The sequence below is a fragment of the Hypanus sabinus genome, chromosome 5 (genome assembly GCF_030144855.1).
Source record: "Hypanus sabinus isolate sHypSab1 chromosome 5, sHypSab1.hap1, whole genome shotgun sequence".
Lineage (NCBI taxonomy): Eukaryota > Metazoa > Chordata > Chondrichthyes > Myliobatiformes > Dasyatidae > Hypanus > Hypanus sabinus.
In genome coordinates, this window is record NC_082710.1 from 185,107,279 (window position 1) to 185,124,099 (window position 16,821).

General features: G+C 46.1%; 1 protein-coding gene across 3 annotated transcripts in view; it reads left to right on the forward strand.

Moving 5' to 3' along the window:
• The window catches only part of LOC132394734 (complement factor B-like), a 250,516-nt gene that overhangs the window by 228,783 nt on the left and 4,912 nt on the right, over positions 1–16,821 (forward strand). For all 3 annotated transcript variants that reach the window (XM_059971130.1, XM_059971127.1, XM_059971129.1), the window contains exons 16-17: positions 13,716–13,851; positions 16,523–16,572. In XM_059971130.1, the coding sequence (XP_059827113.1) occupies positions 13,716–13,851; positions 16,523–16,572 (186 nt within the window). The remainder of the gene's footprint in view (positions 1–13,715; positions 13,852–16,522; positions 16,573–16,821) is intronic.

The following is a 16,821-nucleotide window of genomic DNA, read 5'->3' on the forward strand; positions in this document are numbered from 1 at the left end:
GAGAAAATCTGCAGATGCGGAAAATTCAAAAAAATAAATAACACAAAATTTTGGAGAAGCTCAGCAGGCTAGGCAGCATCTATGGAAAAGAGTAAATAGTCAACGTTTCAAGCCAAGACCCTTCATCAGGATTGGAATGGAAGAGAAGTGAGACGGTTTAATATGAGAGGAGCAAGTTTTATTTTACACTGGGAGTGATAGGTGCTTAGAATCTGCTGCCTGGGGAGAGGCAGAACCGTTTGGAACTTTTAGGTGACATTTAGTGAATGTGGGGGAAATAGAAGGCTATGGACATTGTGTAGGGGGAGGGGAGGGGTAGTTCCGTTGCCCATTTGGTTACTAATTTAATTGGATCTGTGGCACAACATTATAGGCCAAAGGCCTGTTTCCCTGCTGTTCCGGTCTATGTCCTATGTTCTAACCCCTGGATTGAAATGACTAATGAACTGGGAAGGTGCTGGGACTGAGCTGAGTTGTGTTGAGAGGATGTCATGATTCCAAGCAGATGAGCTGCTATCCAAGCCCGAGTGATTGTAGGACCAACGCTTGTCACCAGCACGAGAGGTTCTGCAGATGCTGGAAATCCAAGCCACACCAAACGCTGGAGAAGCTCCCGCAGGCCAGGCAGCGTCTATGGAAAAGAATGAACAGTCAATGTTTCAGACTGAGAACCTTCATCAGGACTGGGAAAAATGAGAAGTTAGGGTAAGAAGGTGGGGGAGGGGTGGAGGAAGTACAAAGAGGTACGAGATAGGTGGAACCGGGAGGGGGAGGGAAGGGGTGAAGTAAAGAGCTGGGAAGTTGATTCGTGAAAGAGATAAAGGGCTGGAGAAGGGGAAATCTAATAGGAGGGGATAGAAGGCTATAGAAGAAGGGAAATGAGGAGGGAGGTGATGGGCAGGTAAGCAGATGCGGTGAGAGATGGAAATAGGAATGATGAAGGGGGGGAATTTGAGAAGTTTAAAAAATGGATGCTCATGTCTTCATGTTGGAGGCTACCCAAACTGAATATAAGGTGTTGTTTCTCCAACTTGAGTGTGGCCTCATCGTGGAAGTAGATGTGGCCATGGACTGACATGTTGGAATAAGAATGGAAAATAGAATTAAAATGGTGGCCACCAGGAGATCCCGCTTTTTCTGGTGGACAGAGTGCAGGTGCTCGCCAAATCGGTCTTCCAGTCTACCTTTAGTCCTACAGGAGGCCATACCGGGAGCACTGGTCACAGTATATGATCCCAAAAGGCTCAGAGGTGAAGTGTCACACCACCTGGAAGGACTGTCTGGGGCCCTGAGTGGTAGTCAGGGAGGAGGTGTAGGGGCAGATGTAGCACTTGTTCCACTTGCAAGGACAAATGGCAAGAGGGACATCAGTGGAGAGGGACAAATGGACAAGGGAGTCGTGATCCCTTGGAAAGTGGAAAGTGGTGGCTGGCAGGGGTGTGGGGGGAGGGCTGGTGGTGGGATCCCTTTGGAGGTGACGGAAGTTATAAATCCACGCTGGTTCTTCACCTTTCTCAAATCTGGCATGGATCAGAAGGTTGCCCTTCTATAGACTACAGAGCCTGCTGTTTCCAACGCTGGCAGGCACAGTCCGCAATCCCTGCTGCCGATGTCCCAGCCAGATTCAGAACCCAGACTCCACTGCCATCAACGACTTCGGCCACGTTCAAAGCACCTCTTGCGCAACCGACTTCAGCCTGGAACTTACCACAGCACCTCCAGCCCAGAACTTTACGTGCTGACACTGGACCCTCTGTCTCCCTCCCTGTCTCTCTCAGGTCCTCAGAGACTGTCTTCCTCCCACCCCACCTTTCCAGTACTCGCCTCTCCTCGCACTATTAACCCTCTTCCCCTCCTACCTACATCCGTGACATAACACACTCTGGATCTTTTCAATAACTTTAAGTTCCCTGGCCCTGACTGCGTCACTACACCTGTGAGTCTGTTGGGGTTGTCTACTGTATCCAGTGCTCCCGGTGTGGCCTCCTGTATATCATTAAGACCCACCATAGATTGGGAGACCACTTCGCCAAGCATCTACGCTCCATCTGCCAGAAAAAAAGCACGATCTCCCTCTGGCCACCCATTTCAAATCTACTTCCCATTTCCATTCCCATATGTCATTCCCTGGCCTCCACTACTGACGTGATAAGGCCATACTCCGGTTGCAGAAGCAACACCTTATATTGTGGGTAGCCTCCAATTTGATGGCATGAACATCGATCTCTTGAACCTCCACTAATTTCCCTTTCCTCTTCACCATACCCCATTCCCATTTCCCTCTCTCACCTTATCTCCTTGCCTGCCCATCATCTCCCTCTGGTGCACCTCCCTCTTCCCTTTCTTCCATGGTTTTCTACCCTTTCCTATCAGATTACCCCTTCTCCAGCCCTTTATCTCTTTCACCAATCAACTTCTCCCCATTTGCTTCACCATTCTCCCTCTTCCTATCACCTACCACTTCCTTCGTCCCTCCACCCTGCCTTCTCACTCTGACTTCTCATCTTTTTTTCCAGTCTTAAAGACCATAAGGCCAGGATACTTAGGAGCAGAATTAGGCTGTTGGGCCCATCAATTCTGCTCCACCATTCAATCATGCCTGATCCCCTTTGCCCTCCTCAGCTCCACTGCCCAGACTTCTCCCCGTAAACTTTGATGCAGTGGGCAATCAAGAACCGAGCAATCTCTGCCTTAAATACACCCGATGACCTGGCCTCCACAGCTGCCTGTAGTAACAAACTCCACAAATTCACCATCCTCTATCTGAAGAAATTTCTCCACATCTCTGTTTTAAATGGACACCTCTCCATCCTGATGCTGTGCCTACTTGTCCAAGAAATATCTAGTCTGTCTTGGCCTTCCAACATTCGAAAGGTTTCAGTGAGTTCCTCCTTCTAATTTCCAGAAAATACAGGCCCAGGGTTATCAAACGTTCCTCGTATGATAACCGTTTCATCCCTGGAATCATTCTTGTGAACCTCCTCTGAATCCTCTCCAATGCTGGCACATCTTTTCTTAGATAACTGTTCACAATACTCAAGGTGAGGTTTCACCAGTGCCTTACATGCATCACATCTCTCTGTTGTATTCAAGACCTCTTGAAATGAATGCTAACATGCCATTTGCCTTCCTCACCATCGACGCAACCTGCAAGTAACCTTTAGGGTGTTCTGCACAAGGACTCCCAACTCCCTCTGCATTGCATCTCAGATTTTTGGATTTTCTTCCCATTTAGAAAATAGTCTGCACATTTATAACTTCTTCTAAAGTGCATGACCATGCATTTTCCAACATTGTATTTCATTTGCTATTTTCTTGCCCATTCTCCAAATCTGTCCAAGTCCTCCAGCAGCCTACCTGTTTGCTCAACACTATCTACATCTTTCTATCCTGATGCTGTGCCTTCTTGTTCAAGAAATATCTACTCTGTCTAGGCCTTTCAACTTTCAAAAACTTCACCTCCACAAAACTTTGTATCATCTGCAAACTTGGCAACAAAGCCATCTATTGCATCATTTAAATCATTGATATACAGCATTAAAAAAAGTGGTCCCAACACTGATTCCTGTGGAACACCACTAGTCACTGGCAGCCAACCAGAAAAGGATCCTTTTATTCCCACTCACTGCCTCCTACCAATCAGCCAATGCTCTGACCATGCCAATAACTTTTCTGTATTACCATGGGTTCTTAACTTGATAAGCAGTCACGTGTTGCTTCTTCTCAAAGGCCTTCTGAAAATTCAAATATACAACATTTACTGCATCCCTTTTATCTGTCCTACTTGTAATCTCCTCAAAGAATTCCAACAGGTTCATCAGCCAAGATTTCTCCTGAAGGAAACCATGCTGACTTTGTCCTATCTTGCCCAGTACTTCATCACCTCATCCTTAACAATTGACACCAACATTTTCCCCACCACTGAGGTCAGGCGAACTGGTCTATAATTTCCTTTCTGCTGCCTCCCTCCTTTCTTAAAGGGTGAAATGACAGTTGCAGTTTTCCAGTCCTCTGGCACCATGCCAGAGTCCAATAATTTTTGAAACATCATTACTAATACCTCCACAGTCTCTGCTGCTACTTCTTTCAAAACCCTAGGGTGCAGTTCACCTAGTCCAGGTGATATGTACCTTTAGGTCTTTCAGCACTTTGAGCAACATCGCCTTTGTAATAGTAACTGCACTCACTTCTCTTCCTCACACACTACAACATCAGGCACACTGCTAGTGTCTTCCACTGTGAAGACTGATACAAAATACTCATTTAGTTCATCTGCCATCTCCGTGTCCCCAATTATTATTTCTCCGGCCTCATTTTCTAGTGGTCCTATATCCACTCTCATCTCTCTTTTATTTTTTTATGTACTTGAAAAAGCTTTTACTATCCACAGTTATTTGTTAGCTTGCTTTCATATTTCAAATCCCCAGGTCCAGATGGTCTGCATCCTAGGGTACTAAAGGAGGTGGCCCTGGAAATTGTGGATGCATTGTTAATCATTTTCCAATGTTCCTTAGATTCAAGATCAGTTCCTGAGGATTGGAGAATGGCTAATGTTATCCCACTTTTTAAGAAAAGAGGGAGGGAGAAAACAGAGAACTATTGTCCTGTCAGCCTAACATCAGTAGTGGGGAAGATGCTAGAGTCCATTATTAAAGATGTAATAGTGGCATATCTAGATAGCAGTGATAGGATAGACAATAGACAATAGGTGCAGAAGTAGACCATTCGGCCCCTCGAGTCTGCACCGCCATTCTGAGATCATGGCTGATCATTCACTATCCATACCCAGTCCCTGCCTTGTCCCCATATCCCTTGATTCCCCTATCCATCAGATATCTATCTAGCTCCTTCTTGAAAGCATCCAGAGAATTGGCCTCCACCGTCTTCCGAGGCAGTGCATTCCACACCTGCACAACTCTCTGGGAGAAGAAGCTCTTCCTCAACTCTGTTTTAAATAACTGACCTCTTATTCTCAATCCATGCCCTCTGGTACTGGACTCTCCCAACATCTGGAACATATTTCCTGCCTCAATCCTATCAAATCCTTTAATTATCTTAAACGTTTCAATCAGATCCCCTCTCAATCTCCTCAATTCCAGCGTGTACAAGCCCAATCTCTCCAATCTCTCTGCGTAAGACAGCCCTGCCATCCCAGGAATCAACCTAGTGAATCTACGCTGCACTTCCTCAACTGCCAGAATGTCCTTCCTTAAACCTGGAGACCAAAACTGTACACAATATTCCAGGTGTGGTCTCACCAGGGCCCTGTACAAATGCAAAAGGACATCCTTGCTCTTGTACTCAATTCCCCTTGTAACAAAGGCCAACATTCCATTTGCCCTCTTCACTGCCTGTTGCACTTGCTCATTCACCTTCATTGACTGGTGAACTAGGACTCCTAGGTCTCTTTGCATTTCTCCCTTACCTAACTCTACACCGTTCAGACAATACTCTGCCCTCTTGTTCCTGCTTCCAAAGTGGATAACTTCACATTTATTCACATTGAATGACATCTGCCAAGTATCTGCCCACTCACCCAGCCTATCCAAGTCTCCCTGTGTTCTCCATTGGGCCGAGCCAGCATGGATTTACCAAGGGCAAATCATGCTTGTCTAATCTATTGGAGTTTTTCAAGGATGTAACCAGAAAGTTAGACAAGGGAGATCCAGTGGATGTAATGTACCTCGATTTTCAGAAGGAATTTGATAAGGTCCCACATAGGAGATTGGTGGGTAAAATCAGAGCTCATGGCATTGGGGGGAAGATATTGACATGGACAGAAAACTGGTTGGCAGATAGACAGCAAAGGGTAACGGTGAATGGGAGTTTCTCGGAATGGCAGGTGGTGACTACTGGGGTGCCACAGGGCTCGGTATTGGGACCACAGCTGTTTATGATTTACATCAAAGATTTAGGTGAAGGCATTGAGAATAACATCAGCAAGTTTGCTGATGATACTAAGCTGGGTGGCAGTGTGACATGTGATGAGGATGTTAGGAGAATTCAGGGTGACTTGGATAGGCTGAGTGAGTGGGCAGATACTTGGCAGATGAAGTTTAATGTGAATAAGTGTGAGGTTATCCACTTTGGGAGTAAGAACAGGAAGGCAGATTATTATCTGAATGGTGTAAAGTTAGGTAAGGGAGAAATACAAAGAGATCTAGGAGTCCTTGTTCATCAGTCACTGAAGGTGAATGAGCAAGTGCAACAGGCAGTGAAGAAGGCTAATGGAACGTTGGCCTTTATTACAAAGAGAATTGAGTACAAGAGCAAGGAAATCGTTTTGCATTTGTATAGGGCCCTGGTGAGACCACACCTGGAGTATTGTGTGCAGTTTTGGTTTCCAGGGTTAAGGAAGGACATCCTGGCTGTAGATGAAGTGCAGCGTAGATTCACGAGGTTAATTCCTGGGATGTCTGGACTGTCTTACACAGAGAGGTTAGAGAGACTGGGCTTGTACACGCTGGAATTAAGGAGATTGAGAGGGGATCTGATTGTAGCATATAAGATTATTAAGGGATTGGACAAGATAGAGGCAGGAAATATGTTCCAGATGCTGGGAGAGTCCAGTACCAGAGGGCATGGATTGAGAATAAGGGGTAGGTCATTTAGGACAGAGTTAAGGAAAAACTTCTTCTCCCAGAGAATTGTAGGGGTCTGGAATGCACTGCCTTGGAAGGCAGTGGAGGCCAAGTCTCTGGATGCTTTCTGAAGGAGCTAGATAGGTATCTTATGGATAGGGAAATCAAGGGAAATGGGGACAAGGCAGGAACCGGGTATTGATAGTAGATGATCAGCCATGATCTCAGAATGGCGGTGCAGGCTCGAAGGGCCGAATGGTCTACTTCTGCACCTATTGTCTATTGTCTATATTTCATCTTTTCCATAAGACCATAAGACAAAGTAGAAGTCAGCCATTTGGCCCATTTTATCATGAGCTGATCCATTCTCCCATTTAGTCCCACTCTCCCACCTTCTCACCATAACCTATGATGGCCTGGCTGCTCATATCCACTGCCGCCCGTGGCAACAAATTCACCACCGTTTGGCTAAAAAAAATTTCTTTGCATCTCTGTTCTGAATGGATGCCCTTCAATCCTTGTTATGCCCTCTCGTATTAGACTCCCCAACCATGGGAAACAACTTTGCCACATCCACTCTGTCCATGCTTTTAACAATCAAAACAATCAAGGGTGGCCTTGTCAAGAGGGATGGATTGCATCTGAACTGGAGGGGAACCAATATCCTGGCGGGGAGGTTTGCTGAAGCTTCTCAGGAGAGTTTAAACTAATCTTGCAGGGGTTAGGGAAGCAGAGCCCCAGGTCAGTAAGGGAAGGATCGGACAAGAAGATCAGGGAAAGCAAAATCGAAACAACAGGTATAATGGTTTGGACAGTTTGAAGTGTGTATATTTTAATGCCAGGTGTATTATGGGTAAGGATGATGAACTTAGAGCATGGATCAGTACATGGAACTACGATGCTGTAACCATCATTGAGAGTGATAAGAAAATGGGTGATTAATATACCAGATTTCTGAAGATTTAGAAAAGATAGAGATAAAAAAAAAGGGGGGTGGGGTACTTGCACTATCACAGCTGCATCAGGGGAGATATCACAAGACCATATGATATAGGAGCAGAATTAGGCCATTTGGCCCATCTAGTCTGCTCCAACATTTAATCATGGCTGATCCTTTTTTGCCCCTCCTCAGCCCCACTTCCCGGCCTCCTTCCCGTAATCTTTGATACCATGTCCAGTAAAGAACCGATCTAGCCCTGCCTTAAATTGACCAAATGATCTGGCATCCACAGCTGCAAATAAAATACAGAGAGTGGTGGTTGAAGGGACTTATTCCAGCTGGAGGTCTGTGACTAGTGATGTTCCACAACGATCTGTGCTGGGACCTCTGCTCATTGTGATGTATACAAATGATCTGGATGAAAATGTAAATGGGTGGATTAGTAAGTTTGCAGATGATACCAGGATTGGTGGAGTTGTGGGCTGTGTAGAAGACGGGCAAAGAATACAGCACGATATAGATCAGTTGCAGATATGGGCAGAGGAATGACAGGTGGAGTTTAACCCAAATAACTGTGAGGCGTTGCCCCTCGGTAGGGCAAATGCAAGGAGTCCTTAACAGTGTTGCTGAGCAGAGATATCTTCAGGACCAGTCTCATAGCTAGTTGAAAGTGGCTGCTCAGGTCAATAAGGTGGTTAAGAGGGCTTATGGAACACTTGCTTCTATCAGTCAAGGCATTGAGTTCAAAAGTCAAGAGGCGAAGTTGCAACTTTGTCAAACTCTGGTGAGGCCACATCTGGAGTATTGCACACAGTTCTAGTCGCCCCGCTATAGGAAGGATGTTGAGGCTTTGGAAAAGGGGGCAGAAGAGGTTTACCATGATTCTGCCTGCTTAAACTTGGGTCGTTTTCTGTGGAGCGCCAGAAGCTGATGGGAGATCAGACAAAGGTGTACAAGATTATGAGAGGCATTGTTAGAATGGACTGAGTTTATCTCTTTCTCAGGGTTGAAGTGTCTAACACCAGCGGGCTTGAACTGAAGGTGAGAGGGATAGGTCCAAGGGGGATGTGAGGGACAAGTTTTTTTACACAGATTCTTGGGTGCCTGGAATGCACTGCCTGGTATAGACAATAGGTGCAGGAGTAGGCCGTTCGGCCCTTTGAGCCAGCTCCGCCATTCAATGTGATCATGGCTGATCTTCCACAATCAGTACCCTGTTCCTGCCTTCTCCCCATATCCCTTGACTCCAGTATCTTTGAGAGCTCTATCTAACTCTTTCTTGAAAGCATCCAAAGCATAGATCCACAACTCTCTGGGTGAAAAAGTTTTTCCTCAACTCTGTTCTAAATGGCTTACCCCTTATTCTTAAATTGTGGCCTCTAGCTCTGGACTCAGAGAGTGAGATACCCTGGTCACTGACATGCAGGGTAGTCTTGTAGTCTGTAAACCTCTAAATTCCCTGCCATATGCACCTTGAGTCTGTGTATATTGCAAAAGTGATTGTACATTCTCTGAGAATGCTCCCATTTCACCTTCCTGGGGAGTGGGAAACCACAGTTATAGACAATAGACAAAAGGTGCAGAAGTAGACCATTCGGCACTTTGAGCATGCACCGCCATTCTGAGATCATGGCTGATCATCTACTATCAATACACAGTTCCTGCCTTGTCCCCATATCCCTTGATTCCCCTATCCATAAGATACCTATCTAGCTCCTTTTTGAAAGCATCCAGAGACTTGGCCTCCACTGCCTTCCAAGGCAGTGCATTCCAGACCCCTACAATTCTCTGGGAGAAGAAGTTTTTCCTTAACTCTGTCCTAAATGACATACCCCTTATTCTCAAACCATGCTCTCTGGTACTGGACTCTCCCAGCATCTGGAACATATTTCCTGCCTCTATCTTGTCCAATCCCTTAATAATCTTATATGCTACAATCAGATCCCCTCTCAATCTCCTTAATTCCAGCGTGTACAAGCCCAGTCTCTCTAACCTCTCTGCGTAAGACAGTCCAGACATCCCAGGAATTAACCTCGTGAATCTACGCTGCACTTCCTCTACAGCCAGGATGTCCTTCCTTAACCCTGGAAACCAAAACTGCACACAATACTCCAGGTGTGGTCTCACCAGGGCCCTGTACAAATGCAAAACGATTTCCTTGCTCTTGTACTCAATTCCCTTTGTAATAAAGGCCAACATTCCATTAGCCTTCTTCACTGCCTGCTGCACTTGCTCATTCACCTTCAGTGACTGATGAACAAGGACTCCTAGATCTCTTTGTATTTCTCCCTTACCTAACTCTACACCATTCAGATAATAATCTGCCTTCCTGTTCTTATTCCCAAAGTGGATAACCTCACACTTATTCACATTAAACGTCATCTGCCAAGTATCTGCCCACTCACTCAGCCTATCCAAGTCACCCTGAATTCTCCTACCATCCTCATCACATGTCACACTGCCACCCAGCTTAGTATCATCAGCAAACTTGCTGATGTTATTCTCAATGCCTTCATCTAAATCATTGATGTAAATCGTAAACAGCTGTGGTCCCAATACAGAGCCCTGTGGCACCCCACTAGTCACCACCTGCCATTCCGAGAAACACCCATTCACTGCTACCCTTTGCTTTCTATCTGCCAACCAGTTTTCTATCCATGTCAATATCTTCCCCGCAATGCCATGAGCTCTGATTTTACCCACCAATCTCCTATGTGGGACCTTATCAAATGCTTCTGAAAATCGAGGTACACTACATCCACTGGATCTCCCTTGTCTAACTTTCTGGTTACATCCTCAAAAAACTCCAATAGATTAGTCAAGCATGATATGCCCTTGGTAAATCCATGCTGGCTCGGCCCAGTCCTATTACTGCTATCTAGATATGCCACTATTTCATCTTTAATAATGGACTCTAGCATCTTCCCCACTACTGATGTTAGGCTGACAGGACGATAGTTCTCTGTTTTCTCCCTCCCTCCTTTCTTAAAAAGTGGGATAACATTAGCCATTCTCCAATCCTCAGGAACTGATCCTGAATCTAAGGAACATTGGAAAATGATTACCAATGCATCTGCAATTTCCAGGGCCACCTCCTTTAGTACCCTAGGTTGCAGACCATCTGGACCTGGGGATTTGTCAGCCTTCAGTCCCATCAGTCTACTCATCACTGTTTCCTTCCTAATGTCAATCTGTTTCATTTCCTCTGTTACCCTACGTCCTTGGCCCATCCAAACATCTGGGAGATTGCTTGTGTCTTCCCTAGTGAAGACAGATCTAAAGTACTTATTAAATTCTTCTGCCATTTCTCTGTTTCCCATAACAATTTCACCCAATTCATTCTTCAAGGGCCCAACATTGTTCTTAACTATCTTCTTTCTCTTAACATACCTAAAAAAAGCTTTTGCTATCCTCCTTTATATTCCTGGCTAGCTTGCGCTCTTATCTCATTTTTTCTCCCCGTATTGCCTTTTTAGTTCAGTTCTGTTGTTCCTTAAACATTTCCCAATCATCTGTCCTCCCACTCACCTTAGCTCTGTCATATTTCCATTTTTTTTAATGCTATGCAATCTCTGACTTCCTTTGTCAACCACTGTGGCCCCTTTCCCTCCTTTGAATCCTTCCTTCTCTGGGGGTTGAACTGATTTTGCACCTCGTGCATTATTCCCAAGAATACCTGCCATTGCAGTTCCACTGTCTTTTCTGCTAGGCTATCCGTCCAGTTAACTTTGGCCAGCTCCTCCCTCATGGCTCCATAGTCTCCTTTGTTCAACTGCAACACTGACACCTCCGAGCTGCCCTTATCCTTCTCAAATTGCAGATAAAAACTTACCATATTATGGTCACTACCTCCTAATGGCTCCTTTACTTCAAGATCGCTTATCAAATCCTGTTCATTACACAAGACTAAATTCAGAATAGCCTTGTCCCTGGTCAGCTCTTGTACAAGCTGTTCCAAGAATGCATCTCATAGGCACTCTACAAACTCCCTATCCTGGGGTCCAGCACCAACCTGATTCTCCCAGTTCGCCTGCATGTTGAAATCCCCCGTAACTACTGCGACATTACCTTTGCCACATGCCAATGTTAACTCCCTATTCAACTTGCACCCAATATCCATGCTACTGTTTTGTGGCCTGTAGACAACACCCATTAGGGTCCTTTTGCCCTTACTGTTCCTCAGTTCTATCCACACAGACTCTATTTCTCCTGATCCTATGTCCCCCCCCTTGCAAAGGACTGAATCTCATTCCTCACCAACAGGGCCATCCCACCCCCTCTGCCCACATTTCTATCCCTACGATAGCACGTATACCCTTGTACATTCATTTCCCAGGTCTGATCTCCCTGCAGCCATGTCTCTGTTATCCCAACAACATCATAGTTACCCATTCGCACCTGGGCTTCAAGCTCATCCGCCTTATTTCTGACACTTCGTGCATTCAAATATAGAATTTTTAGCCCATTTCTCCTCTTTCTGTTTAAATCGCTGCCTATTCCCCGAACTCCCATCGGGCTATACGTCCCTTGAATTTTGTTGTCCTTCCTAAATTTACTTATTCTTTCTGCACTTTTAACTGCATGTTCTGTCAGACCATCCCTCTGTACATGTGTCCTCCTTATCACTTGTTCCGCCTCACCTTTCTCTACTACACACTTAATATTCCAGAAACGTGTAGTCCCCACCTGTCCTTTATTCTTCATCTCGCTATCCTCTCTCGCATTCTGGATCCCTGCCCCCTGCAAATTTAGTTTAAACCCCCCCTGAGAAGCACTAGCAAACTTCCCTGCAAGAATGTTAGTACCACTCCAGTTCAGGTGTAAACCGTCCCATCGGAACAGATCCCACCTTCCCTGGAACAAAGCCCAATTATCTAAAAACCTGAAGCCCTCCCTCCTGCACCATCCTCTCAGCCACGTAATAATCTGTATAATCCTTCTGTTCCTTGCCTCACTCGCACGTGGCACAGATAGCAATCCTGAGATTGTTACCCTGGAGGCCCTGCTCTTCAGCTTCACACCTAACTCCCTGAACTCACTACGCAGGACCCCCTCACTCATCCTACCCACGTCCCTGGTCCCTACATGGACCACAACATCTGCGTTCTTGCCCTCCCTCTCGAGAATAACCTGCACCCGATCTGAGATGTCTCCGACCCCGGCATCAGGGAGGCAACATACCATCCGAGACTCCCGATCTTCCCCACAAAATCTCTTATCTGCCCCCCCACTATAGAATCCCCTATCAGTACCGCTCTCTTCTCTTCCCTCCTCCCCTTCTTAGTCGAGGGTCCAACCTCAGTGCCAGAGACAGGACCACTGCAACTTGTTCCTGGTAGGTCATCCCCACCAACAGTATCCAAAACGGTATACTTATTGTTGACGGGAATGGCCTCAGGGGTGCTCTGCTCTCTCTGTCTGCTCCCCCTGCCCCTCTTGACTGTCACCCATTTGCCTACCTCCTGTCTTTTCGATGTGACTACCTCCTGATAACTCTTATCTATCTCTGCCTCTGCCTCCCGAATGTAGTTCATCCAGCTCCCGCTCCAACTCCCTAACTCGGTCTGATAGGAGCGGCAGCTGGATGCACCTATTGCAGGTGTGGTCATCGGACAAGTGTGGTCATCAGTTCTTGCTTTCCTGACAACTATCGTATCTCCCGATCTGAAAGCAGCATCACAATCCCGCAGCCTAGAACGAGCATCTGTGGCTTCTGATTTGCTCTCACCCAGATGTGCTTCATAATGGTGAAATCCTCAGTTCACTTCTCTATGTACCCAGTCACCGAATCCGCGTATCCCTCGATGTTAACGCGGTTTCCATGGTTAGCAGCCTCTCTGAACATTCTCCAGTTCATATTTTCAAAGCATTATTTTTATTATTTCTTTTTCCTTTCTTGGTACGTACTGTGAATGCCTGAAAGAAAATAAATCTTAGATTGTATATATGGTGACTTATATGTACATTAATAATAAATGTACTCAGAATTTGAATTTTGAGGCACGTAGGTCCAGTTCTTGAGGAACTTCCAAGAAAGGCTCTTCGCTATTCCCAGCGTTCGCCGTATCCCTGTCTCTGTACACGGTACTGTTCCCTCGCGGGTCTATACGAGGCTTGGGAGGATGCCCCGTGGTGGCGGCTGGCTTGGGTGCCTGGACTCTTGGTGGACTCACTGCCATGTTGGTTTCCTACAGCCGCGGCTAGCTTGTGAGAGGAAAGCGCTGGAGTCTCCGGAATATCGGCATGTGAAAGATGTGAGGGAAGTGGTCACCGACAGATTCCTCTGCACAGGGGGAAGTGACCCCACTCTGGAGGACAACACATGCTATGGTGAGATATCTCCCTGCCCCTCACTCCTTCTCCCTCCTCCCTGCCCTGCCCTAATAGGCGAGACCTTCAGTTCTTAAAGTTCATAATGTCAAGCAATCTAGCGATCATAAAAACATATACACAAACATCTTTGGTTGGCCCTTTAGAACCCGCTGCGACTGAGCACGCCACCATCTTACCAAAAGATATTTGACTCTGTCTGTGTCATTATGTATATATATATCTGCATGAGCATGTTTCTATGTGTGTGTGTGTGTGTGTATGTGCGTGCACCCAGCTGTACCTCTCCCCATGTCACACTAATATCCCCAAGTCTCAGTTTCACTGCGGGTCAGTTGCCGTCAGGCACTGTGAGATGACGTGCCCCCCTTGTGTTAGCCTTTTCAGCCCTGAGAAAAATGTTGAGTGAACTTGGCCTTTTTTCCTTGGAGTAAAGGAGGATGAGAGGTGACCTGATAGAGGTGTATAAGATGATGAGAGGCATTGATCATGTGGATAGTCAGAGGCTTTTTCCCAGGGCTGGAATGGCTAGCACAAAAGGGCACAGTTTTAAGGTGCTTGGAAGTAGGTACAGAGGAGATGTCAGGGGTAAGTTTTTTTTACACTGAGAGTGATGAGTGCATGGAATGGGTTGCCAATGATGGTGGTGGAGGTGGATATGATAAGGTCTTTTAAGAGACTCCTGGACAGGTATATGGAGCTCAGAAAAAAAGGGTAACCCTTGGTAATTTCTAAGGTAAGGACATGTTCAGCACAGCTTTGTGGGCTGAAGGGCCTGTATTGTGCTGTAGGTTTTCTATATTTCTATTAATACTATATTCTGTCATATTTGACGTACCAAAATGAACCACCTCACACTTATGTGGGTTGAACTCAATTTATCATTTCTCAACCCAGTTTTGCATCCTATCAATGTCCTGCTGTAAACTCTGACAGCCCCCCACACTATCCACAACACCTCTAACCTTTGTGTCATCAGCAAATTTACTAACCCATCCCTCCACTTCCTCATCCAGGTCATTTATAAAAATCATGAAGGGTCCCAGAACAGATCCCTGAAGCACACCACTGGTCACCGACCTCCTTGCAGAATATGACCCGTCTACAACCGCTCTTTGCCTTCTGTGGGCAAGCCAGTTCTGGATCCACAAAGGAAGGTCCCTTTGGATCCTATGCCTCCCTACTTTCTCAATAAGTCTTACATGGGGCACCTTGTCAAATGCTTTGCTGAAATCCATATTCACTACATCTACTGCTCTACCTTGATCAATGTGTTTAGTCACATCCTCAAAAAAACTTAATCAGGCTTGTAAGGCACAACCTGCCTTTGACAAAGCCATGCTGACTATTCCTAATCATATTATGCCTCTCCAAGTGTTTATTAATCCTGCCTCTCAGGATCTACTCCATCAACTTACCAACTACTGAAGTAAGACTCACTGGTCTATAATTTCCTGGGTTATCTCTACTCCCTTTCTTGAATAAGGGAACAACATCTGCACCCCTCCAATTCTCCAGAACCTCTCCCATTCCCATTGATAACGTAGAAGATTATTGCCAGAGGCTCAGCAGTCTCCTCCCTCACCTCTCACGGTAGCCTGGGGCACATCTCATCAGTCTCAGAGACTTATCCAACTTGATGCTTTCCGAAAGAAAGCTCCAGTACATCCTCTTTCTGAATGTTTGCATGCTCAAGCTTTTCAGTCCACTGTAAGTCATCGCCAAAATCCTTTTCCATAGTGAATACTAAAGCAAAGTACTCATTAAGTACCTCCGCTATCTCCTCCGGTTCCATACACACTTCTCAAAAGTCACACTTGATTGGTCCTATTCTCTCACATCTTGCTCTTCACATACTTGTAGAATGCGTTTGGGTTTTCCTTAATCATGCTTATCAAGGCCTTCTCATGGCCCCTTCTGGCTCTCCAAATTTCATTCTTAAGTTCCTTCCTGCTAGCCTTATAATTTTCTAACTCTCTATCATTACCTCAGTTTTTGAACCTTTTGTAAGCTTTTCCTTTCTTCTGGACGAGATTTTCAACTGCCTTTGTACACTGTGGTCCTTGTACCCTACCGTCCTTTCCCTGTCTCATTGGGTGGGATCAGCGTACTGAGCTTGGACCAGTAGCCTGTCTCTGGATCTTAACAGCATAAGACACAGTAGCAGAATTAGGCCATTCAACCCATCGAGCCTGCTCAGCCATTCCATCATGTCTGATTTATTAATCCTCTCAACCCCATTCTTCTACCTTCTCTCCATAGCCTTTGATACCCTGATTAATCCAGAACCTATCAACATCCATTTAAAATACACCAAATGACTTGGCCTCCACAGATTCAGCACCCTCTGTCTAAAGAAATCCCTCCTCATCGTTGCCGAAACGGACGTCCCTCAGTCCTGAGACTTGCCCTCTGGTCCTGGACTCCGCCGGTACAAGAAACATCTTCTCCACGACTGCTTGATCTAGGCCTTTCAATATCCAACAGGTTTCAGCGAGAACCTCCTTCATTCTAAACTCAAAGGAGAACAGGCCCAGAGCCATAAAGTACTCCTGATCCATTAACCCTTTCATTCCCAGAGTCCTTGCTGTCCTCTTCATTTGGATGACAGAGTTGCATTTGCCTTACTTGCCACCGACTCAACCTGTACGTTACCCTTCTTGACTCACAGGTGACTCCGGAGGGTCGCTGTTCATCAACATGAAGAGACGGTTCATCCAGGTGAGTCTTGCCCGCCGAAAGGCCACGGGATCGGGGAATGGGTGAGCGGGAGGGACAGATCGCAGAGCAGCTGTCGGCTGAGAGGGGAATCTGACCCAGACGGTCTCGAACCCCAGGCACGGCTCGAGTTCTCCTGTACCACAGCTGTCGGCTGAGAGGGGAATCTGACCCAGCCTGTCTCGAACCCCAGGCACGGCTCAAATTCTCCTGAACCACAGCTGTCGGCTGAGAGGGGAATCTGACCCAGAC